The following is a 25,879-nucleotide window of genomic DNA, read 5'->3' as shown; positions in this document are numbered from 1 at the left end:
CCTCTCAGACGTAATTGGTGCTGCCAGGATCAGACATTTCTCATTGTCAAGACAAACCCTAAACCATTTTAAATGCCATGTTCTGAAGGTCTTTGAGAGGTTTGAAGACTGTCCATCTCAAATATATTTCTGTATATCTAGAAACCTAACTTATGTAACTAGAAATTCTATTATAAGTAACTATCTATAGTCTGTATTCAATTATGCATTACGTTGTAAAAGATCAGTATAAGCACAATACTTAATCAAGAGGAGAAATATAAGCATCACAAAATTGACCTTGAATTTGTATCAATAAATGAAAAGCAATACCCATACCATAATTCCCCTTTTTACCATTAAAAAAATTGGCTGTGATCATTAGCCAATTATAAACAATCCCATTTAAATGAAAACAAAGATTTATAAACAAGATGGGAATTGGGACGTCGCTCATTCCAAACTGCTTCCTGCTGGAAGGGGCGCTGTTCATACCATGGGGATCATGACAAAACTCAGAAACCTGTATAAGTCCGTATTTTCGGGGTCTGTAAAGCTGCATCATCTTAGCTGTTTCAATTGTTGGAACACCTGGTCCACTGCTTCCGGGGGTCTTGGTTGGTCAAACCACAGAAGTCTGGAAGAAATCCTCAGCTTTTTATGTTCTGTGGAAACATAAATTAAAACTCCTTTTCCGAGTAACATATCCTTAAATTTTGAGGTCAAGGCATTTTCAAAAGATAGAAGTTGGATTAATTCAGCAGCATTTATAATCAAGTGTACTTTAGCATTTGTTCCTTCCTTAGCAATCAAAAAACTGAAAAACACAATAGCGTACAGTATCCAGACTCTCTGTGTATTTTCCATCTTTACGTGGCTTATTTATTTATCTAATATTACTTTATTTCTTTCACTTTTATTTATTTTTCTCTGAGACAGGGTTTCTCTGTGGAAACCTGCCTGCCTCTGCCTCTGGAGCAATCCTACCGGCGTGTGCCACCACACCCGGCTTTTGTATTTATTTACCACTTTGCCGTTTCATTTTCTCTCTCAATCTCACATATATTTTTAAACACACTGTAAACCTTTAAAAGTTTTGTTCATCCAAGTCTGACTTTACTGTAAATCTTTATGTTTTTCTGGCCACGTGTCTTATCTGTAAAACCGCGGCTGTTTTAAACTGCCGTTTCAAGATGGCGGGCGTAAGCGTGACTGCAGCTTACCTCCTCAGTCCATGCTGACCTCCAGCAAAAGCTGCCACTTCCAGCTGTACGTACACACCTTTCAATCGTTAGCAGAGTCTCTTAAAACAATCTTGCTGGTTTTTTTTTTTTTTATGCCGAGTCAGGAAGACTCCGTAAGCGAGCCACGTGAATCTCGGCTTGTCGTTAGCAAAACAGAGCACACCTGAGAAAAATGCTGCTACCAAAAATCTGTGCTTCTCTCCGTTCTTCTGTTTCTAAAATTCCTTTAAAGCTTTTGTTGTTCTACGTGGAAATTCAATCCCACTCCTGATCACCATTATGTTAAGGGAAGCTTTTTCCTTTGCTAGCCACTTTGGTTTATCCCCCACCAGTCGCCTGGGCTCTGTCGCGCCAGCCTGGTTCTAGAGCCGCATCAGTCCCAAATAAACACACAGGAGGCTATATTCATTATGAAGCTGTTGGCCTTGCTTGTTTCTAACTGGCTAGCTCTGACTTAATTAATTACCCCATAATTGTTAATCTAAGTATGTCTCTTACCGGAGAATAGTTCCAGGCTTCCTACCCCCAATGGCGTTACATGTTGACTCTCCTGTGTTTCTCCTACCCAGAATCCTCCTGGATTCCTAGCCCCACCTATCTAGATTCCTATTGGCCAGACAGTGCTTTATTAGCATAAGACTTCCCCAACAGCTGTCTGTGTATACGGTTAGAATAGTGGCTGTCTGTGTTTGTATACGGTTAGACTAGTGGCTGTCTGTGTTTGTATACGGTTAGACTAGTGGCTGTCTGTGTTTGTATATGGTTAGACTAGTGGCTGTCTGTGTTTGTATATAGTTAGACTAGTGGCTGTCCGTGTTTGTATATGGTTGGAGTTTTCCTCATTTTTATCATTAGCTCATCATGCCTCTGGACTGTCCTGTGTGCCTGAAATATTCCCCACAGCTCGTCATTTATCCTTTAAAGTCGCTTGCGTTTCTTTGTGTTTTTAAGTTGCTTTCCCTTTTTTATTGTAAGTCAGAAATCTCTCATCCTGCCCTCATGACGGAAATATATGGCTGTGTATTTGTTGTTCATGTGCTTATTCAATTTACTTACGTATTTGGAAATTATATTTCTGTATAACTTGTGAAGTAAGGTAATACATACACATGCACATATGATCAATACTTTAATGTCAAGAAATTCTCAATAAATGTTATCTAATGAAGTATATTAAAATACAAGATCTACAGAATAGAAAAGAATCTTACAGTTCCAGGTCTAAAAAACCCTCAGAAGTGAACATTGTTCTGTGGAGTTGCAAAGACGTGCATAATGGCCCCATGATATCTTCACACTGTCACATAAAGCTAGTGTTAAGATTCAAGTGCCGGGCGGTGGTGGCGCACGCCTTTAATCCCAGCACTCGGGAGGCAGAGGCAGGCGGATCTCTGTGAGTTCGAGGCCAGGCTGGACCGACAGCCCCCAAAACAATACAGAGAAACCCTGTCTTGTAAAAAACCAAAAAAAAAAAAAAAAACCAAAAAAAAAAAAAAAAAAAAGATTCAGGTGTGGTTCAGGTCACCTGTCACCCTTATAGCTTTGTCAGCCATCTGCCAGCAGGTGGCACAATTGCCCTGTTCCCTCAAAGCTCACCTGTTGCCGTCCCCTTCCTCACACCCCCACTCCCAACAGGCGTCCAGTGATCTGGTCTCCAAATCTGTGAGTCTGTCATTTTGAGAATGCTGTGTAAATTGAACAACACAGTATGTGATCCTGTAAGACTGGTTAAAAAACAAAACAAAAAACCCCAAGCAGCCCTGTGTTTAAATTCCATTTCTAATTTAGACACCGAGGAATTTAAGTCCAGCCACGGTGTTTATCCAGAGACCCCCACTCTTTTGGGGAGAGACAGGGAGCAAGATCTGTTCTTCACGGCCGTGCCTTCCTTTAGCATCTTGGGACGCAGAGCACATCCTCCCCGTGCCTCAGGCAGGGAGGGTTTCATTACCCTGGTAAGAAGTGAAGGTCCCTCTGCGTGCCTCCTGCTGTTTGCAGTCCAGCCTGTCGTAATTAGGCTGTGGCTGCAGCCAGGCGGGCAGGCACGGTCCTCCTAACAGGATTATCAGTGTACACAGTAATAAGCCGTGTGGAAAATAGCCTCATCCTTCCTTGACACAGGTGACCTAGAAGGACTTTAATTTCACAGGCACCTAATGGGAAGGTAGAGGCCTGGTTGTTTTCTCCCCTCATCTCATCTCCATGGACACCTCTCAGATATGTAGAAGCGCCCTTAGGCCTAGCTGCCTGGGGCTGAGCTCCTCACCCTACACAGCACAGCGCTGCTCCCGAGTCTGCCAAGCTTCATTGCAACGGGAAAACAGTCACATAATTCTCCCAGTACATACACTGAAAAGAGCACTTCAGTGACATTTCAGAAATTGACCTTGACTCTATATTTTGTTAAAACAATTAGAAGAAAACACAGTAAGTGGTTCCCCGCCCCTTCCTCTGAGCCCTGGCAAGTTAAAATAACACTTTGAATATGTATTCAACATTTATTTATTTTATTCTGCGTTTCAACAGAAAGAGGAACTGGGAAGAGAAACGGTGTTTCCCTGTTGTTATGCAGAAACAGGTGGTGTTTTTGAAAAATATTTTTCAGCCTACAGGAATCAGCATGTCAAGTTTGTGAGAACGGCTTCAGAGTTTGTTATTCTGGGGTCATTCCCTGCAAAGAGAGTTGTAAAATTCTCCATTGCTCATGTCAAAGACATACCATGTAAGAACACATGGTAGACTGGGTGGTGGTGGCGCATGCCTTTAATCTCAGCATTCAGGAGGCAGAGACAGGCGGATCTCTGTGAGTTTGAGACCAGCCTGGTCTACAAGAGCTAGTTTCAGGACAGTCTCCAAAGCCACAGAGAAACCTTGTCTCGAAAACAAAACAAAACAATCCCCCCCCCCAAAAAAAACCACATGGTAGTTTCCAGGTCATCCCAAAGACACCTTGGATATTTGGACTGTACTTCAACTCTGTGACTTCTGCTGGGCTGGGACAGTTACTAGTGACTCGATGAAGATGGTTCTAGGCTGCATTTGAGGGTCTCCAAGTGGAAAGTGTGTGTGCACAGCAGCCCTCTGAGTGTGTGTCACACTTCTCTCCTTGGGAAGATAGGTGCTGATGCTGGCTGTTTCTCTTTGCTGCCTGTTCCTGCTTCTGTGTTCTCTTTAACTACTCAGAGAACAGACACGGTAGGCATCCTGCTGAGCTCAGCCTTGGGTACACTTGTAGTGAGGATGTGTATTGTGTGATGGACATTTTCCTAGGGACACACAACACACACACACACCACACCCCTACTCACCCTTGACAGGGAACCCACGACAGACCAGAGTAACAGATACCAACCAAGTCCTACTTGGTGACCCAATGAGTTTTATTGGAGTTACAGTAGCAAAAATGACTCAAAGACAGCTGCATCACCAAAGTCTCATAGAAGTAGAAACTCTGGAACTCACTTCACAGCCTGCAGGCGACTCAGTAGGTTGAAGAGTGCCCTCTCTAGGTAGCTCCGTTGGTCTAACACCCTCTAGGCTGGCATCTTTTTCAGGATATGGCAGTGGTTCTCAGCTGGTGGGTTGTGACCCCCTTGAGGGGCAAATGACACTTTCACAGGGGTCCCCAAAGACCAACAGAAAACACAGATATGAACACTGAGATTCATATCAGTAGCAAAATTGCAGTTACAAAGTAGCAAAAGCCGTCATTTTATGGTTGGGGGTCACCACACCATGAGGAACCATATTAGAGGGTGGCAGCATTAGGAAGGTAGAGAACCATTGGCAAATGCGCTAGTCTGAGAGCCGTCTTTGCTGTCCAGCAGTGACTCTCAGCAGTCTTTACTGCTTACTCTTGGAAGGGGTGGGGCCTGTTGGATCTGATCAGTTTCAGGAACTTCCTGAAGCTATTTTGAGTTGTTTATTTTCTGACTTAAGGAATTCCCTAGAGGGTGGACTGTTTCAGTGTGAGAGCAAACTATGGCCTGGCACAGTTCATGTTCCCTGTAGTGCAGCTTCTTCATCTCTCCTGCCCGCCCCGCCCCGCCCCGCCCACTGTTCCCGCCCAGGCTGCTCCAGTCCCTTCCTCCTCTGCCCATCACAGAACTGTGCCCGAGTCTGCCCACAGGCGGGGATCAGGCCACATCTCTTGATGTGGAGACCTGATGTCACCAGCTACTTTCTGGTTTGTGGATCCAGCCAGAAGGAGCAGCCGCCATCTTGAATTTGACTTATCCAATTCAAGAGGGAGCCCTGGGGGTGTTTCAACTTGGCCCAGAAGGGATAGGTGTCATTTCTGCCCACACAATTTTATCGACCAGGAGGGGTCATATGGCCTTGCCTGATCTTAAACTTCCTGTAGCCTAGTCATGACCCCAGTGTGGAAGAGAACAGGGAATGCTTCCTTGGTAACCATTCCTAAAGAACGCACGGGGCTTCTTCTCGTGTCCGCAGTCCATCTGTTTCTGTTGGGTGGCACCCTGTGGGTATCCTGCTTGGCTCTGTTCAGCCTGACTGTTGTACAGGCAGCTAGGGCTCTGCAGTGTGTAGTGAGAACCTCTCATCTACGTTCCCATGGAGCTTCTCTCTTCATCTGTCCTGTACCCGTCCCCCACCATCCCCAGGTCTCAATCTCAGTCTCTCTTCATCTGTCCTGTACCCGCCCCCACCATCCCCAGGTCTCAATCTCAAGCCTTCCTCACCTGCCACATTCTTGTTACCATCCACGGGAGACTGTCTGCTGAGTCTCGAGACCGCACCTCCTTTCTCCCTGTGGACTGGGCCCCATCATTGTCTCCACAGTCTCTGGTGAGAGCTCAGGTCTGCCCTCCCATTCCCTCCACGCTCTGTACACACCAGTGGCTGGCGGACATGTTGAGGATATGGTTATAGTAAATTGCAGCTTGTTTACCAGTAGGCTGTAATTTTAAAGTTAATAACCATTTACAGAGTCCCTACGATGGCCCAGCTATTATACTTAGTGCCATACAAATATCAGTTCGTTTTTCCGTAGTAGAAGCTCTTGGGTGTCTCCTCGCAGGGAGAAAGCATAGGCAGACAGCTTATCTCCTATGACGTGGTAATTAGTCACGCCCTCAGATGCATATACTGCTGCAGCAATGTTAGCAGGCCTTGCAAAACATACAGAAACATGCAAAGTTCAGAAGGGTTTACTTCCAGTTTGAGTTGGGTTGTTCAGGTGTCTCCAAGTGTGGCCCTCCTGTCTGTATGGCTGCTCCTCCTGAATGAGCTGTAGCTTTTCAGAACATGTAACCACCTAGTTCCCACCCTGAAGATGGCCCTCCCAGCCCACCCACTCCTGTTCACTCTGCACTCCCTGCCAGGGCAGTTAACGCCTGGCTACTACACTCCCACTCTCCGCTCTACTCCCAGAATATGCAGCGGCTTCTGAGGGCTTTGGCTGTCTCTGCGTGCTTGTCACCCTTTTTGGAGTGCCCCTTGTGCGTTTTATCTGGGTAACTACCCATCTTCAGCTGTCGTAGAATTCTGGTGCCCCTAAACCAGTGGGCACTAGCATAACTTTGAGGCCTGTTCCTACACCAGCCAATTCCTGCTCCTTCCTAAATCACAGGGCTCCGCCCCAGCATCTCTTTCCTGCGCTCTGCCTAGGCCTCCCGGAAGCCCCTCTGTGCACACTCCTGCCTGTGCCACCTGGCCAGCTTTTTGAGCCTGTTTACCATAAGCCTACAGCTTAGAAGGTGGAATTCCATTCTGCTGGGGTCTGCTTCCCGGGGGGCTAAATCAGATTTTCACCTTCCTTTTCTCCATCAGTGTCCTTATGGATTCCCCATACACAGACGTGGCAGCTTGCTTGCTGTGTGGGCATTCCTCAGCTCTGTAGTGCCTGCAGCAGGCGCCCAGTGTTTATTCTTGAGGGGATGTGCCAGTCCTCCTAGGGCAGAAGCTGCGGCAGTGCAGGACACTCAGAGTGTTCTGGAGCTGCCGTCTCTTCTCCTGTGTGGGAGACCCCCTTCTTCTTCCTACTCTGATAACCGCTCATCCTTCCCACTCTGATAACGCTCATCCTTCGATTGCCCTGGGACACTAGCAGCCCCTAAAACAATGGAGCATGGACACAGCACTGAAGCCTTCTCTTTAGGACCTGCCCTCTCCTATACCAGCCAACTCCTGGTTATCTTTAAACCACAGGGTCGTGCTGGTTCTTCTAAGCTCAGTCCCAGCATCCTCTGTCCTGGGTCAGCCTAGGCTTCCAGAAGCCTTCTTTCTGCCCCTGTACATCCTTCCCTGGGTGGCTTGGAACTTGTGCGAGGCCGGGTTCCCGATGCGGTCAGCGGGGGGCCCCACACCTGCTTCCGTCAGCTCTACAGCTGTTACCGTTCTCTAGTTCCTCACCCCATTTTTCGTGTCTCTGGGGTCAGCTGTTTCTTCCCGTGCTTCCAGGATTACCGTTCCTCACGGCAGAGACTCCGGACTCGCCACAGCCTCTTCTTTTCACTCGCTTCCACATCTTCCGGTCTCCTGGCTCTGCCGTTCTGTCCTTCTAGCAACCTCTAGAGTCTTGATCTCTGACACTCCCCACCCCCATTTTTTGTCATCTCCATGTAGAGTTCACATTGACTCTGGACCAGGCACTGTCTTTCTGGTTCTCCGTCTGAACCTAGGAAGCTGTTCGCTCTACACTGTTCAGAACACAGAGGACCCTGCTTCTTGTGCAGGTTTCTCCCGTGTCTCACTGTCTAGGCTGCCGATTAGCCTGGCCTGTCTCGCTGCGTTCTGAGACTGGGCTGTTTGTCTCAGGCCACTCACTACCCCTTTGCACGTCTTGCTGGTGGCTGTTTCCTAGGTCATTTTAGTGTGCGACTCTGCAGAGCCCTCTCTTCCTAGGTCATTGCAGTGTGTGACTCTGCAGAGTCCTGTCTTCCTAGGTGATTGCAGTGTGTGACTCTGCAGAGTCCCCTCTTCCTAGGTGATTGTAGTATGTGACTCTGCAGAGTCCCCTCTTCCTAGGTGATTGCAGTGCGTGACTCTGCAGAGTCCTCTCTTCCTAGGTCATTGCAGTGTGTGACTCTGCAGAGCCCTCTCTTCCTAGGTCATTGCAGCGTGCGCCTCTGCAGAGCCACTCAGCCCCCTTGGCCAGCTATTTTGTCCCTTTCTTGGCTTCCTGGGGTGTACTGTAGGCAGCGCCAATGAGCGTGAGGGTCAGTGGACACACAGGCGTGTGCTTATTCTTTAAAGCCTTCTGATGCTTTGCACAGGATTCGTATCCATCCTCGGTGTTGATTGGGGAAAGGGGGAACCGGACACCTAGAGCTGTGAGCACGTGGGAAGCTTTAGGGTTAGACACGGGCCAGTAAGATCAGAGGTGATGGAGGCCCGAGCTCCCCACACTGGAGTGCAATTCCAGAAACCTAGGTCGGGGCTTTGGGAAGCCTAGCAGCTGGTTCTGCAGTGCTGCTGCCTTCTCTAAGTGTCCCCCGAGCCCGCTGCCATGCAAGGCACTGTGTGTCCGCTTCCTTCTGCCACCGGATGCCAGGGCAAGTGTCTCCTCCTCCCTCCATTAAGAAATGGATGGTCTGCTCCTCGGGGAAGAAGGGAAGACTTGAGCCTAGGTCTCTGAGACTCCAGAGACCCAGCGCTTGCTGTGAGGATCACAGCTTCTGGGAGGCAGTGTCCTGCATTCTCAAGTCTCCTCTCTGCCTGCTCCAGGCTCCCGTGGGTTAAAACCTGTTGTCCTGTTTAGCCTGACAACAGATGTGAGAAGCAGGGCAGGCACCGCGTCCCACCTTGTCTGTTGCTGGTGTTCCGTGTCTCCTCAGTGAGGAGACGATGCTTGGAGACCTTTTCAGGGATCTGGGACACTCACTGAATCTTGCCCCAGAAAATTCTGTGCTAACACTTTTGAAAGGGAGGCACTGTCAGTATCTCAGAGCCAGCCAAAGACTGACGGCTCTGAGGACTGTATTGGGGCCTCCTAGATCATCACGCTGCAGGCAACAGGAGCAGCTCAATGACCATGTCCTGTCTGGATTTCAGGACTAGGTGGGTGTGATGCAGCCCCTGTCACTAGCCTTTATGAACAGAGGTGCAAACTGAGGGTTTCAGCACCAGCTGTCTAAACCGAGGACATGACCAGTCCAAAGCATGGTCGAGGGGAAGCTTTTATTGTACATTTGAGGAAGAGTACTGCTAGAGGCATCTGGAAGCATCCAGAGCAGAGAAAGGAAGTAGCAAACTGAACATGGCCAGCAAACTGGACCAGGCCATGAGAAGAGGAGGAGGGTGGAGAGCAAGAGAGAGAGATTACGGTGGGAGAGGGGGCGTGAGAGAGGGGCCTAGAGAGGAAGACAAAAGAGAGAGTGTGCATGGCAGAAATGGCAGGGTTACATGGAAATGAGAAGCCAGTGAGCCACAGAAGTTTTGGGTAGGGGTGGGGTGAGAATAGCCAGGGAGAACCACAGGTAGTTGTGATACCCAGTGAGCCTCAAGGCCAGCATGCACTCCGTGTACTAATGGGTACCACAAATAGCCATGTGTCCCTTCTGACAGAGCTGAGGAGGGGATTCGTTAGGTAGAGGGGGACAGGCTCCAGAATCTGGGAGAGTGGATTTTCCTCTGGGCCTGACTCTAACAGCCGCTGTGCATCCTAAGCCTGGTCCTGGAACGGATGACCCAGGGCTGGCAGCCCTTCCGCAAATAGCCTGGGCCCGGTGCTTCCAAGATGCTTAGGAAGTGTGCTGAATCTCACTGAGAAAGCTTTCACAGCACACACAGTCTCTCTTCTGTTCACCCCGAGCTCATGCTGCTGGTGGGTGCCAAGGTAGCCTTGGGGACCAAGGCTGAGTTAGGTGAATCCAGCCCCTTGAGTGTCTGGAGAGCAGAACAGGGATGTAGACTCAATGGAGGGGTGAAGCACACATGGGGGTGTGCGTGTGAGCCCCCATCTCTAGCGTGCTGGGGCAGGAGGGAGAAAGTGAAGAGTTGGGTAGGCGTTTGCTGCTTGATGACGTCCGTGTACCAAACCTGGAGGAGAAGCCTGGGTGGTACACTTAGTGGGGAGGGGGCATGCTACATGGAGGCCTCTGCCCTTCCCAGCTTCCTTTCCATTAAAGAAATGTCTTTGTGGAAGCTGTCGGAAGCAGTGCTCACCTGTCTTTCCCTCATCATGGAACAGCCAGGGAGGTGTGAGAAAGCCTGAGGGAAGAGGGAAAGAATGATGCATATTCAGCAGGCTCTCAAGGATTGGCGTGAGGCCACCGCAGAGCTCCCTAAACTGCCGTGCTAGCAGGGTGCAACAAATCGGTGCCCGAGTCCCAGAATCTAATCAGAATCTAATCCCTATCTGTCTGCCGTCCTGACAACAGTTCCGGGCCTTCTGTCAATGTGCCTGGTGGTATTTGACTCTCTAGGGCACTCTGAGATTTAATTAGTGCTGGGCGATTCAGAAAAGGTACTTGAGAATACCAGCGCAGTGCTAAGTGTACGGGAATGCACATCAACTGTCTACAAACTGCGATGCGCTGGCCCAGGAGACAGGACATGCAGAGCACCCAGACCTGCTGTGCTGAGTTTAAGGATGGAAACTGTGGGTATAAATCCTCCCCTCTGTGTGTAGGTGGCGCTGTTGGCATGCTGGGGTTTATGGCCTCAATGGTACGTCTACCATGAAGTCAGTTGTGCTAAGGTCTGGGGTCCTGTTACAGTTAGGGGTAGAGATGAAGTTGGCAGCAAGGAGTCTAGGAATAAATGTTTACCCTACTCTCCTTTTTGTTTTTTATATACTGTCGGTGTCTCCAGTGGCCAGACCCAGTTTGAAACCGGAGGTCTTTGGTGTCTATTGTGTGACCCCTGTGGGTCAACCCTGGGGATGGGAATTGGGTAAAGAAAAATGGAGAAGCTGGGCAGTGATGGCTCACACATTTTAACCCCAGCACTCGGGAGGCAGAGGCAGGCGGATCTCTGTGAGTTCGAGGCCAGCCTGGTCTACAGAGTGAGTTCCAGGACAGCCAGGACTGTTTCACAGAAAAACAAAACAAAACAACAGAATGGTGGGTGGCCCAGAGAGGCCAGCGGGATTGCTGCAGATCACAGGGTACATGGGTCCTTTTCTTCCTGTCTACCCTTAAAAGGGCATGCCAGGCCTTGCTTCGTGGCAATGGCCGCCTCTAGCATTCTGTCTGAACACCTCGCTGCATGGGAGGGTGTTAGGTCTCGGCGCAGGGGAAGGGCTGGAGCACAGTGTGCATGTGTCCACAAACACCTGCTCCCCTTTCTAAGGCTTGCTTTCTCCCTTTTAAAATGCTTTCCTTTCCAAAGGAAATGAATATAGAGAATTACGCTACGTTGTTAGGGCTGAGGAGCGGCTTTGCACAGGTGTCAAGAAATTAAATGTTATAGTTGTCAGAAACTTGGGAATGCACAGGGCTAGGTATCAGGGTGGGGCAGGTACAGCCCAGTCCCCTTCTCAGAGCTGACCCATGAGGGTCACAGCTGTCACTAACACAAAGCAAATTGAGGCGTGGCATGACTCAGTGATCTTTCCTTACCTGAACGGGACACCTTACAAGGTCCTAGGAAGATGCCGGAAACTGTGCTTGTGTGGTACTGAGTTCTGCCCATGCTGTTCTATACCGGTCACAGTTGTGATCAGGTTTTTCCTAAGCATGTATGACTATGATAAGGGTTGATTTAGGAACCTGACACAGGAGACCCATGACCAAACATTGGGCTGTGCCTGGGGAGTCCTGCTGAGGAAAGAGAGGAGGGATCATAGGAAACCAGGGGGTCAGGAACATCGCAGGAAAACCCAAAGAAACCACTAGGCTGGCTCATGGGAACTCAGAGTCTGAACAACAACCAGGGAGCCTGCATGGGACTGACTTGGGCCCCTGCTTAGATGTGACAGTTGTGTAGCTTGGTCTGTGTGTGCCACTCCTGGCAATGGAAACAGGTGCTGTCCCAAGTGCTTTGACTGGCTTATGCTGAATTGCCTTGCCGGGCCTGAATACAAGGGGAGCTGCTTGCTTTTATGGCAGCTCCATATGCCAGGTCTTGCTGAAGCCCACGGGAGGCCTGCCCCGTTCTGAGGAGGAGTACATGAGGAGAGTGAAGGGGAGGAGGGGGGGAGGGGGCTGGGGGTGGGAGTAGAGGCTGTCTTCAGGATGTGAAATAAATAAATAAAAGAAATCTGACACAGGAAGCTTAATAACAATCACTGCTGATAAACTGATCATGATTATATTGCAATAAAAGTGGCTTAAAATTCTGAGTTATTTCTCAAGAGTTTCAGACTCTGTTTGACCATGTGTAATTGGAACTAGACAAGGTGGGCGGGGCGGGGAGGTGACTGAGTTTCAACCCAGGCCTGAGCTGGATTGCCACGTGGCAGGCACTTCCTGAGAACCCTCATGTGTGCTTGCCTCCCTGTGTGAGAGGGCACTGCAAATACTCTCTCATGAGTCTCCCGGTGACTCATTCTGCAGATGCTGCCCGTAGGTTTAGAGAGTTATAAATGTCTCCATCGGGAAAGCAGAACAGGATCTCAGCTGCGGTGCCCTTGACATCGTATCTGGTGATCTCTGCCATGTCTTCTCAGAGCCGACTTCTACATCCAGTGACATGTGGCCAAGTACCCAGCATAGCCTAACCCAGCAGTTGTGACACCTTTCCCAGGGACTTCCAGAGGATGGAGCTGCAGAGACCAAGGACAGATGTCCAGGGACAGTGAGAGGCTGATAGTGGGACCCCTCATCCACTTTAGTTGGCATGTCTGAATTGATTGGTGACACCGAAATGGCCAAGGAGGCCACTTCAAAAAGATCCTGCCACTAAAGTGTTTGAAAAGTCACCATCCCAATGTGCCGACAGACAGCTGGAGTCACACTGTGCTGAAGTATGACACAGGATTTGATGGACAAGGGGACTTCGGCTGAGGACCTTGTTGTTTGAAAGCAAGGGTTTATAAAAGGCTTGCAGGGGAAAGGATCTGGAGTGGCTGGCTTAGAGCGGCACATGCGTGTGTGTAGGGATCGAGTTGGGTTCCGGTCGCGGCTCTGGACAGTGCTCTGCCTGCAGGGACCGAGGCATCAGTACAGCGGTGCTCTTCCTCTGCTGTGGGATCGAGGGCAGAAGGACCAGGTGGCATAGACCGTGGCGAGGTGGACTTTGTGTGAGCCCCACAGCTGCTGATGGAGTCATATCGCCTTCTGCCCCCTTCCTGATGACACAGCTCATCAGGTGGGAGCAAGAAAGGCTGTAGGGCTGTGACATCCCCTAATTTGTCCCAAATCCTAAGTAGCTAGGATGTATTTCAGCTGGGATGGGATCTTTTCTAGAACTTGTTGAAAAGTCATTTTAGGCATGTAATACAGTTTGAAAATAATCCTCCCTTAGGATTAGGTGTATGTGCTGATTTTTTTTTTCCTGTCACTATTATAACTGATTTTCTGCCACTTGTGATAACCGATTACAAAGAGAAAAAGTTTGTTTTGGTTCGTAGTCTCAGGAATTTTCATCTGTGGTCATCTGACTCTGATCCTTTTGGGCCTATGATGAGACAGTACCCAAGAGGAAGGTGATGGGGACATTTGGTAGTACCCCATGGGGAGGATGGGGGTATTGGAAAGCCAAGGGACTCAGAGAGGGTTGGGTCTCACCCACTGACCTGACTTTTCACCAGCCCTTGCTGTCCTGTTAGAGGTTCCTCCACCCCACTGTGCCACAGCTGGAGACTAAGCTTCAGACTTTAGAAGCACCCCAGCCTCTCAGGGCATTGTGTAACTACACACATCTGCATCTGGAGGACCTGGAGTTCGATCTGCACCCCACACCCCATCTCCCTTGGCTGCCTGTACTTTTAGAACTTGGTTGTGTTTCTTGAATGACATCAGCTTGGGACTGGGGTGATGGCTTAGCAGTTAAGAGCGTTGTTCTTCCAGAGGACCTGGATCCTTTTCCCAGCACCCACACGGCAGCTCACAACCATCTGTAACATCTGGGACATCTGCTGCCATCCGCCGTCTGAGGGCATTGCATGCACGTGGTTCACAGACATCCATGCAGGGAAAGACCACGCATACCCTCAGAAACAGACAACAAACCAACAGCAGCGTGCCAGCTCTTCTGCCATTCCTCATCAGGCACTTGTCCCGTACTGAGGGAGAAGGGTGTCAGTCAGCCATCCTCTTGAACAAGAGACAGTTATGTCCCACATTTCTTGTAGCTAGGGAGTCTGGATTTCAGCTGGGGCCTCCCTCCCTCTGCCCTGTGCCCTGCCGTCCCAGTGAGGGGACAACTTCAGCAGTGTCTTGTAGCTAGGGAGTCTGGGTTTCAGCTGGGGCGTCCCTCCCTCTGCCCTGTGTCCTGCCGTCCCAGTGAGGGGGCAACTTCAGCAGTGTCTTTATTGCTAGGTGTGCAATCTTCCTCTGTGCTGGGGACATGAACACTTTTCCGCTGAACACAGAATTGCCTCTTCACAGCAAAGACCATGGCTGCCCAGCCAGAAGAATCTGAAACACCCTGGACAGCCTTAATGGCATTGCAAATGCCTGGCCCTGGCACCGCATCTGTAGCTCTAGGAGCCAGCTGTGCCACTGAGCACATGGCAGGCTTTTGCCCAGGCGCGAGTGGGGTTGCTCATCTGCATAAAGTAATTAGGAACAAATAGCCTCTTGCTCAAGGCACAGAGAGCAAATGCCAGTCTTTATTCTGAGCAAATTAGCCTTAAGCACAGATGGCCTGGGCCTGTCTGAGTGAGCTAGGCTGGCGAGGGGGCTGCTTAGCAGCTGCAGTGTACGAGCTATCTGTAAGCTGGCCAGCTTTCCAGAGGCAGCAATGATGGTTGTGGCAATCGCCTTCCAGAGCAGTGATTCTCAACCAGTGGGTCGCCACCCCCTTGGGGGGTCACATACCAAATATTTACATTACAGTTTGTAACAGTAGCAAAATTACAGTCATGAAGTAGTGATGAAATAATTTTATGGTTGGGAGTCAGCACGGCATGGGGAGCTGTATTAAAAGGTCACAGCGTTAGGAAGGCTGAGAACCTCTCTTCTAGTGTATCAGCTAGACCCCTCTGTGTCTCTGGGGTGTATTCTGCTAGGTTTTATTATATAGGCTTTGCAGTTTGACCTGGGACTCCCCATGCAGTTGACCCCTTTCCATGCACTTTGTCTAAAAGTCCACTCTGCATAGTTTCAGAGGCCGGGGAGGACAGTGGGACAGGCTTGCTTTGCAGGTGGACAAACTTATACATGGTGCTGGTCTGACACATCAGGGAGAGGCTCAGCCTTGTCTCTTCTCCCTCTCCCGCACCTCGGTTTCCTTATCTCTCTGAGGAATTGGGAGTGGTCCTCAAGGGCAGAGGGGACAGAGACACTGGTAGGTACAGCGTACTGCATGACTGGAGTCATTGTCATCCATAGTTGATTCTGAGCTGCCAGAGGATAGGTGACACACCTGGCCCTTTTCTGGGTCCCTAGCACCCTATGAAGCACCAGACACCTGAAGGATCTTCCTTGTTATTTGCTTAAGGAATGGATGACTTTCCTGCAGCCTTTCTGATCTGGGGGAGTTGCCCCGTGGAATAGACTGAACTGGGCCAATGTCAGCAAGCTTCTGTCTGACTAGGGAGACAGAGGAGAAAGGGGGAAGCTGATGACATGTTTAATTTCAGCAGTTTACCTGACCTGCTAGTAGGGATGTTGGTGTGAGATGTGTTAGCTACATCGGAAGCCAGAGCATAGCCCACACTTAGAAATGCTCACTTCCACTGCCTGCCAAGGCCTGCAGGAGACAATGACCTCCTTGGGTGGATAGTGACCTCCTCGGGTGGGCAGTGACCTCCTTGGGTGGTGGGTGGTGACCTCCTGGGGTGGGCGGTGACCTCCTGGGGTGGGTGGTGACCTTTCTGGGTTGTTGTCATCTTTCCCCTACCATGTAAGCTCCTTATTGGAGACTCGGTGCCGTATTTGCCTGTTGACTTTCCTGCTCCACGAGCAGACCATTGTCTATGCATGCTGATCCATTGGCAGTGTGCACACAGTAGGACTGAATCCAAACCAAAGAAGCAGGCCCATCACAGAGCTACTTTCCAAAGAAAAAGAAGCTGCAGAGGATATAGGTGTCAGCTGGGGAGAAGCAGGGAAGTTTCCAAAGTCAGTAACTCAGGAAGGAAGAGACCCCAGCCATGACGTCTGTAAGCCGGAGGTGGGACAGACTGGGAGCCTGAGGAAGCAGCCCCAGCATAACTGCCGGCTAGGTTAGGTCCAGAATGTGGCTTTGGAAACCACAGAGATGGGTGAAGTGAGGGTCCTGGGAAATTCACAAACAACAAGGTCACGAGACGTCTTGGTTTTTCTCATTGCTGACAGAAGCAGCCTAAGGAAGAGAGGGTGATTTTAACTCAGGGTTTTGGAGCATACAACCCGGCATGGCAGGAAAGGCATGGTGTTCTCTCAGGAGTGCTGGGCATGTGAGAATCAGGAAGCAGGGCACGCAGGCTGGAGTCACATCACCTTCAGCGCCTGCCCACAGAGATCTACTTCTGCTAGATAGGCCACCGTCCTGAAGCTCCTGCAGCCTCCCCAAACAGCGCCACCTGCTGGAGACCGAATTGTTCAAGCCCATCTTACATCCCAGCCGTAACAAATGGAAGGATTGTGTCGTTCAAATGCAGAGAACAGGAGGCTGCCAAACACACACACACACACACACACACACACACACACACACACCCAGCTGTGCTATCAAAATGTCTTCTCTTTCTTCCTCTCCCCGCTGACTTTCTACAAAGAAGTACTAAGATGGGGGAATGTGACCAGGCCCACAAGGCACATGGTGGTGAGCGGGGCATTCCTGCACGGCTGGGGCTGTGTGTCTGGTAACATCTAGCTGTCCCTGCCAGCCCCCATGCTGTCCTTTTGTCTTAATCGGGGATTCTTACTACTCTCTCAGTGCCCCAGGCACGTGCCTTGGAGCAAGTGTGCTGGCTGTTCTCTGCACCACCTTATTAGTTCTAGTGCCCTCAAGGGTTACACAGCGATGGTCCAAAGAACCATTTCCCATGATGCTCAGGGCCTGGCCCATGTGTCCCAAACTATGGGAAAGCTAGAATTAAGTTTCTGGAGGCTCTTAGGCAGGGTGTGACTACTCCAGGCTCTTAATCTGCTTCCTGGAGACTGAGGAGACTCAGGGGGGCTCCTTTGGGGTAGTCCCGGAGGGTGGGACACTCTTAGCTTGTGTTCCTTTGCAAGTAGTTGTTGCTGCTGGCAGGTTGATCTGGGTATGCTCCCAGGAAACCAGGCTAGGGGAACCTACCAGGGCGAGTGTCACAGAGCATCACTCTCAGAGCACAGTGGCTAGTGTCTTCCTCATCCCAGCTCATAGAGAGCCCGAAACCAGGCCTGGTGACCTTTTCCTCCCAGAGGGAGTGGGCTGGGGAGGGCCATTGGATCCTTCCCTGAGACTCCAGTCACCTCTGCCTGCTCTTCCTGGCTGCTTGTACCTAATTCTGCCGTCACTGCCCATGGTGTCGGATGTGCTAGAGTCTGTAGGGTCTAGAAGGTTGCTGAAGGGGAACTCCATCTATGAAGTCAGCGTCTGTGCAGGAGTCAGAGTTTTGCAGGGCTGTGGCTGCTTTGACTGGTGATGTACATTCCTGAGAAGAGCTTATTTTTGCCCCGCAAGTGACTCCTCAGACACTAATTGGCTCTTCAAGCTGGACTTGGTAGATTGTGCTTTTGTTTGTCGTTGATAACCCCCTTGTAATGTTTGTTTGGATCTCTGTAACACAAATAGTAAAAAACCAGAGACAGATAGTGGGGTTCAAGCTGAAGATCAGAGACGCAAAGCAGCCAAGCAACTAGAGAGCTCTCACCTCTGCCTCAGACTGAATGACTGATGTTTTGTCCATGAATCTCCAGACAGGCTCTCCACCAAGCCTCAGACTGCAATCCCCTGAGTCCTCCCTCCTTATATTCCTCTCTCCGCCCAGCCATATCACTCCTGTCTCCCCCGTCTAGTGCTGGGATTAAAGGTGTGTGATCCCAAGTGCCGGAATCACCTTTGCGTGAGTGGTTTCTCTTTTAGACTGGATCTGTTTTGTGTAGCTCACTGTGACCTTGAATTAACAGACCTGTCTACCTCTGTCTCTGGAGTGCTGGGATTAAAGGTGTGTGCCACCACCGCGTGGCCTCTGTGCCTTGCTAGTATGGCTGCTGGGATTAACGGTGTGTGTATCACCGTTGCCTGGCTCTATGACTGTGGCTAGCTAGTATGGCTGCTGGGATTGAAGGTGTGTGTATCACCGTTGCCTGGCTCTATGACTGTGGCTAGCTTTTTTGCCCCCCAGTGGCTTTATTAGATCATAAGCAGTATCTCACCATATATCTCCCTAGGGAAAGAGTCCGCGAATCAACACACAGGGTTTGCCAGGGACTCTTCTGTAAGTGTGAGAGTTGGTCTTTCAGGATGCTGCCACATGGCGCCAGCATTAGCAGCCTGTGACGGTGGTGCAGAGTGACTGTGTGCTGGCTACTGCTTAAGTAGGGTGTAGGCCATTTGCATGCTGCAGGGTCTGCTGGAAAGTGGTGACCACCCAGGAGCACCGAAGAGTGTATAATTCTCTCTTACTCTGCCTTTAGGTTTTCTTCTAGTTAATTTTGTGGGTCATTTCATTATGGCATTTTCACACACACACACACACACACACACAGTGCCTTGTTATGCAGAATATATATTCTGCATAACAAAAGACACGGAAAACATGCAATATATTGTCTCTGTCATCCTCTCTCCCATTATTCTCTTGTGTCCGCCCCTCTTCCTTTAAACCTCTTGTTCCCCATGGTCCCTTCTGCTTTCACGCCGCTGGCCAAGCCTGTAGCCCTGGCACTGAGACTTGGAGTGCCGCTATGTGTTCTCAGTTCTACACAGGAAGGAGGCAGCATCGCTGTAGAGGGTGGAGCGGAGGGTGTGCAGCTTCGGGACCCTTGGAGTGGAGGCGTGGCTGGTAGAGGTGAGACACCAGTTGGTGGTGACCTCTGATGGTTCCTGGTCCGAACTCTGCCTCCTGACTGCCACAGCATATGACCAGCCACCTCACACTCCTGTCGCCGTGTACTGGAACTAGCCCTGTCACCGTGCCTTTTGTGCTATGGTGGAGTGTTCCCTCTGAACTACCAGCCAAAGAAGACCTCTCCCCCACTTAATCCCCGGCAGCATGTGTGACCTCCTCACCTCTCAGCCTGGCTCACAGCGTGCCCTTGTATTCTTGCTGGGATTTATACCGTTAGCCAGGGTAAGCTTATGGTAAACTCAGGTTCTCAGGTCCTTTGTTTTGTATGTCAGCATATCTATTCTTGGCATATCACCCACATATTGAATTGCATCCCATGGTGAACTCTGTTATAGAGCGAGACATCATTTTCCAAGCCGAAAAAAAATCCATTAAATGTTGTTCTTCCTTTTTAGCCTCTGAAACATCCTGCTGTAGTACTTATGTGCCTGTATCACCCAATATCTAGGTGACGAGAAGACATCTGTGGCTCAGACAATTTGTAGGCCATTGGAAATGTTTTCGTTAACAGCCACTAAAAAAATAAGACAAGGCAAGAATTGCTGTGAGGTGTGGTGCGTAGCAAGCTTCATAGCATGTGGGCTCTGCCAGCAGCCTTGGGGACCAGGTGCTGTGACTGCCGTGTGGCTTTCGCGATCTGACAAGTGTGGCCCCCCCTCACTGTTTCCTGGTTTCAGCCCCACCTCCCTGATAACCCCTTGTTTCCCTGCACTTCCCAAACCCGACCCTCACACCTGCCGGAGTGTTCACCTGTGCATCCCTACACTTGTGTGTCATCCGGGGTGTGTGGGATCACTCCCAGCATCCTCTCCCGACATGCTGAAGGCCCTGTTCTCAGCTCCTGGAAAAACCGGGACCTGCTGTCTTCCTTTGAGCCATCATAAGGTGTAATAATCACTCCATCCCCCAGGGGTCGCCAGCGAGGCCAGGCTAGGCAGTCTACATCTTACCTAATGCAGGGTTGACTGGGCTCCGTGTCCTCTCTACAGCAGACCAGAAGTTTTCAGTGTTCACCATCCCCTAGACTTGCCTCTTACTCTTGACGCCCGCTTTGGTCACCTTCTCCTTTCTTACATTTTTGGTTGTGAGCCTAGTCTTTCACAGCTGAGTCGTCTCTCCAGTCCAACCTTCTCTTTCCTTAGGAAGCTGGGGACACTGCAACGCTCAGCCAAGTATTTATCGCTTGTCTTTGTCGTCCTTTGTCAGACCGGAGCACTGCCGTTTTTAATCACACTCATTCCTGGACCACACAGCTCTGTCTTTCCCATCCAATTCTTCATTAACCTCGCTTTTTCCTCCAGCTGTATCTAACATCCCTCAAAGCCTTTCTGGCCTCTCAGCTAGAGGCCACCATGCTGTTCTTTACTCTTGTTCCACACTAGACGGCGCAGAGACTGCTCTTGTTCACACCCGTTGTCTCTGCCCCCAGGGCTTGGCGTGTTCTTGTCATGAGTCCTCCATGCCTGGCACAGGGAAAGTGCTGGGGAAACGTAAGCTGATTAAGAGAAGGACTTTCTCTTGGACTGTGAATCACAGGCCATTTTATTTGCAGCGCTGATATTAAGAACGTTTCATGAAAAGGAGCCCAAGGTCTATGCTGCTTTGTCCAGCAAGGGTATTCGTGGTACCCGGCTGTGACCTGGATACAATGAGTACGCACTGCATTGAGTTTATGAAGAGCTGGCAATGGCGCATGAGCCAGCACAGTGTCCTGCCTGGCGTTATGGACTAGGAGGAGAGGTGGGATGGGGTGGGTATGGGGGTGCAGGGGAAAGGCATCTCCTCTGCCATCACCTCCAGTAACAGTCCTATTTCCTCCTCCAATGGCATGAAGGGATGGCTGACACATCTTGATATTTGCTCCCTAGGTAACAACGAGTCAGACCTTGAGCTAGAAAAGAAATACAAAGAAGATGATCGAGAAAAGGCTCCAAAAAGACCTCGGGCTCAGAAAACAGAGAAGGTCCAGAAGATCTCAGGAAAGGAGGCAGGGCAGCTTTCGGGAGCCAAGAAGCCCATCATCAGTGTGGTCTTAACTGCTCACGAAGCCATTCCAGGTGACCGCTGACAGGCTGGAGATGGTACAGTGAGAGCCAGCCTGTAGCACCGCTGCCCCTGGGGCAGCCTGAGGAAGGAGGGCTGGGTCAGAGCCCATGTGTTAGGTGTCCTAGCGGAGCATATAGTCACCGATGCATATGGGGTGATCACAGACCTCATTATCCCCTGCGTCTGTCCTCTCTGTCTCCTCAGCCAACTCTGGTGTCACACAGGTGTGCAGAAACTGTCCCTTCTGTGCCTCTCCCCAGGCCCTCAGATGGTGGCATTCCTGTGATAGTGCAGTGACTGCCTCCTTGGGGGCAGTCATTTTTATTTATCGATTATCTATCTATCTATCTATCTATCTATCTATCTATCTATCTATCTATCTATCTATCTATCTATCTATCCATCCATCTATCCTTTTCCATGAACATAGCTGGTAGATCTGCTGTTTTCTTTTTTTAAACGTCACTTGTAGGAGAGACTGTTTTAGACCAAAACAGTGTCTTGGAGTTTCTATTTCTGTGATAAGGTAAATGGACAGAAACACTTAGGAAAAGAAAGTGTGGTTCTCTCAGGTGGTTACTCCATTGCAGAGGGAAGTCAGGGCAGGAACTCCAGGCAGGAGCTTGAAGGCAGGACCTGAAGCAGAAGCCAAGGAAGATGGTGCTCACTTGGGGCTTGCTCAGCCTCCTCCCTCCCTCCCTCCCTCTCCCTCCCTCCCTCCCTCCCTCGCTCTCCCTCCCTCCCTTCCTCCATCCCTCTCTTCCTCCATCCCTCCCTTCCTTCCTCCCTCCCTCCCTCCCTTCTTTCCTTCCTTCCTTCCTCCCTCCCTCCCTCCCCCTCTTTTTTCTTTTCTTTCCCTCCTTTCTCTCTGTCTCTGTCTCTCTCTTTGAGATAGGGTTTCTGTATATATTCCTGGCTGTCCTGGAACTCAGAGATCCACCTACCTCTGCCTCTGCCTCTTGAGCGCTGGAATTAAAGACATGTGCCACCACTACCAGCTCAGTCTGCATGTTTGACACAAACCTGCCCAGTGTTGGCACTGTTCACAGTGAATCGGGCTCTCCCACATCAATCACTGGTCAAGAAAGTTCTCCAAAGCCTGCTTACAGGCCAGTGTCACCGAGTGGAGGTATTTTCTCAATTGGGGATCTCTCTTCCCAGGTGATCGCAGCTGTGTCAAGTTGTTGTAAAAAACAGCCAGCACAGCATGTGATAGATTTCAAACAACCATAAAAGCAGGTGTAAAGACTAGCCAGCCCAAACAGTTGGTGATGGGTCCCAGGCTATCACAATGTTGTAAACTTTTCATGCATTGGGCGTGTCAGCTCTGATACAATGAGGACAACCAGTCCTTTGAAGCAGCTGTATTTAGTGCTGATAGTAGCCACTCAACTTCAAAGCTCTGAGTACTTTTCTGTTTTATACTTGACTACAAAGTAAGGTGTTCAGGAGAGAAAAGGCCATATAAATTTTAGGCTACTTGAACTTTCTGGAAAATCACTCCATCTGCCTTCCTTGGCTTCAGAGAAATATTATTGTGGATAAGGAAAGTCCCAGAGGACAGTTTCCTGTTCTCAGTGGTTACTAGAGAAAATTTCACAGCTTTTCTTAAAACGTTGTGGTAGTATTTTGAGATTCTAAGACAGTAAAAGCATAACCAATTCCCTTTGGTGTTTTAGGAACAAATGCTAGCGAGGAGTCTTTTACACTCTTGTTCTCGACCTCCACTCCACATACACACACAACTCAAACTCACACGTATGTACATTCAAATTCAAACTCATACATTCACACTCATACACACACAGCTCAAACTCACACATATATACATTCACATTCAAACTCATACATTCACACTCATACACACACACACACACACACATGCACACTCCCATACATTCCCCACAACTCTCACACCTACTCATCCTCACACATGTGCATGCACTGTCACCCAGTTATCCACACTCACACAGACTGGTACACTCACATACACACGCTCACACACAGTCACTTTTTCACACACATGTACCAATACACCCACACACAAGCTCAAACCTTCATGTTCACACCCCTACACACACGCACATATACATTCACCCCAGAAAGTGTACCTGCTCTGAACCGCCTTGGGTCAGTTTATGTTACAGAGTAAAAGCAAAGGTGACCCTGGGGTTTCCTCTCTTTGAACCTTCAACTTCTGTTCCTGGGAGGAGAGACAGTGACATTGGGGTGCTCATAATCCCTTTTTGTTAACTGCCCCGCCCCCAGATGCCTTGATGCAGCTTTATACTGGCTTCAACCTCAACAGCTGTGCTTTGTGGAAATTCTTGCTAGTGACATATGTATATTTACCTGTTTCATAGTTAGATAGAGTGAAACTGTACTTTAAGAAGACTTCTGGGCACGTTACTAGAAAAACAGCATACACACACACACACACGCGCGCGCACACGCACACGCACACACTATCTGAATAAGAAAAACCAGTGTGTTGTATGGAAGGCATACAGTAAGATGCCCCCAGGACCTGCCGACTCTGCTGGGTAGGGACAGGGTTATCGCCAGCATCACAGTAAGCCCCACACTGTGTGTCAATCTCAGGTGCTACCAAGATTATCCCAGTGGAGGCTGGGCCCCCTGAAACAGGAGCAGCCCCTCCCGAGACAACTGCCGCAGACCTGGTGCCACGGAGAGGGTACCAAGAATATGCCATTCAGCAGACCTCGTATGAGCAGCCCATGAAGTCAAGCAGGTGAGTTGTCCATGGGCTTCAATCAGAGGTGGGCTGTAACATTCTCAGTGAGCAGGAAAGATGTGTACATTTGCTGGTCTGCATTCTGCTCTGGATCTTGCCTGTAAAGGGTCTTAACTCATTAGCAGAGCTGAAGAATCCACCCCCCATTATGCCCTAGTACAGTGCTTCCTCAGAGACCACGGCAGAACAGTGTGCCCTAGGAACGGAGTACATTTGCCTTCACAGGGGTGTCGTTAAACTATAAAAAGAGGTGCAAACCGAGCCTGGTTGGCGCACACTGTGTTAGTGTCTCTTTCAGTCGTGACACAGGCACACTGTAAAAACAACCCTCATGGTGAGGTCTAGAGCGGGTGAAACTGTACTTCAAGAGGACTCTGGGCATTACTAGAAAAACTGTATCTTCCCCGCCCCCACACCCCATATTCTACTGCAACCCACATTGTTGCTAGATTTCACTTCTGCTGCTCGTTCACTGCAAATACGTGTTGTTTTTCATCATCTGCTAGTACATCTGTATATGTGTATATTCATTTTGTTTTTGCAAATACAAAATACTAGCTGTACTTTTTTTACATTTAAAAATTTTACTGCACCTTGAAAGTCTTTCAATTTTAGTACATATTAAAAGTATTTTTCTTCTTGTGTCTTTCTGTGGTATTTAAACAGCTTAAAAAAAGAAAAAGAAATGACTTATGTAGCCCAGGCTGGTCTTACACCCAGTTTTCTTGTGTCAGTGTTTTGTGTGTGAGGATCACAGGTAAACTCCATGGTTTTCTGTGGTAGATAGTGTCACACTCTGCTCACAGTCATGTGCCACCCGGGCCAGGTCAAGTCACCATGATTTTTCTGTGATGGATAGTGTACTGGCTTATACTCTGGGACGTTCACCTTCCCACACTTCTTCAAGGCTTCCTGAAATATGAATCGCTCCAAGTGAAATTGTTCCATCAAGGGATGAGTACTTACGACTTTAATAGGCATCCAGAACTGCCCCTCCTCCCAGGGCTTGGGCCTTAGTTGGATGCGGTCCTGTTGAAGTCAATGCATAAACATAAGCAGGGTCTGAACACTAAGTACCTGTCCGTGTGGGCGCCTTCAAGGGTATTGCTGTCCTTAACTGTTGTGAAAAAATGGGCACTGAAGGTGTTCACTCCTTTCACTCCTTCAGCTGGCTGCCCCCTTGTTTCTTTCAGTCCATTCCCAGAGGTAGAATCATTGCAGTAGGACGGCTGACCTTTGATTATTCTTCAGCAGTGTCTCCCTGAGCAAACTGGAAGCACTTGCAGTAGGATAATCCAGAGAGCACTGTGTGCCCATCACAGCTCTGTGCACTAGACCACAGTCATCACTCATGGCTCAAGCTTCAAGTCAAATGGAGCCTGCTCAGCGTCCTCACCAGATTTAGTGTCTTCTCCAAAAGCAGGCCACTTGGAGTGCTGCTAGCATTTGTCGGATAGTAATATAAAAGCAAAGAACAAAAGATTCTCCTAAGGCCATTTAGGTCTCCCAGCAGACGAGGAAATGCTGAGATTTGCTTATTTAATTAACATTATGAATCCAGGGCTTCTTTCTTCAGTGTTCCTTATAAAATGTATCACCTTCTGGATGTCTCTGTCATTTGGGAAAGATCCAAATCGCTTTCCTTAAAGAAGCTTTGTGCTTAGCATTCAGGCTCCCAGATTTGAATATTTTAATTTCATCATGTGAGTTGTGCTCTCTCGTGTTTATGGACTGCAGTCCATGTAAGTGCTGTAAATTTAAAGAAACAGTTGTATGAACTTTCTCATCAATACAGACCTT

General features: G+C 49.3%; 1 protein-coding gene across 3 annotated transcripts in view; it reads left to right on the top strand.

Moving 5' to 3' along the window:
* Zfat (zinc finger and AT-hook domain containing) overlaps positions 1-25,879 on the top strand; it is a 179,000-nt gene that overhangs the window by 58,963 nt on the left and 94,158 nt on the right. For all 3 annotated transcript variants that reach the window (XM_040730394.1, XM_040730393.1, XM_040730395.1), the window contains exons 4-5: positions 21,147-21,335; positions 23,926-24,076. In XM_040730394.1, the coding sequence (XP_040586328.1) occupies positions 21,147-21,335; positions 23,926-24,076 (340 nt within the window). The remainder of the gene's footprint in view (positions 1-21,146; positions 21,336-23,925; positions 24,077-25,879) is intronic.

This window comes from Mesocricetus auratus, unplaced genomic scaffold (assembly GCF_017639785.1).
Source record: "Mesocricetus auratus isolate SY011 unplaced genomic scaffold, BCM_Maur_2.0 Super-Scaffold_100023, whole genome shotgun sequence".
NCBI classification, from domain to species: domain Eukaryota; kingdom Metazoa; phylum Chordata; class Mammalia; order Rodentia; family Cricetidae; genus Mesocricetus; species Mesocricetus auratus.
This window is presented reverse-complemented; position numbering and strand designations above follow the sequence as displayed.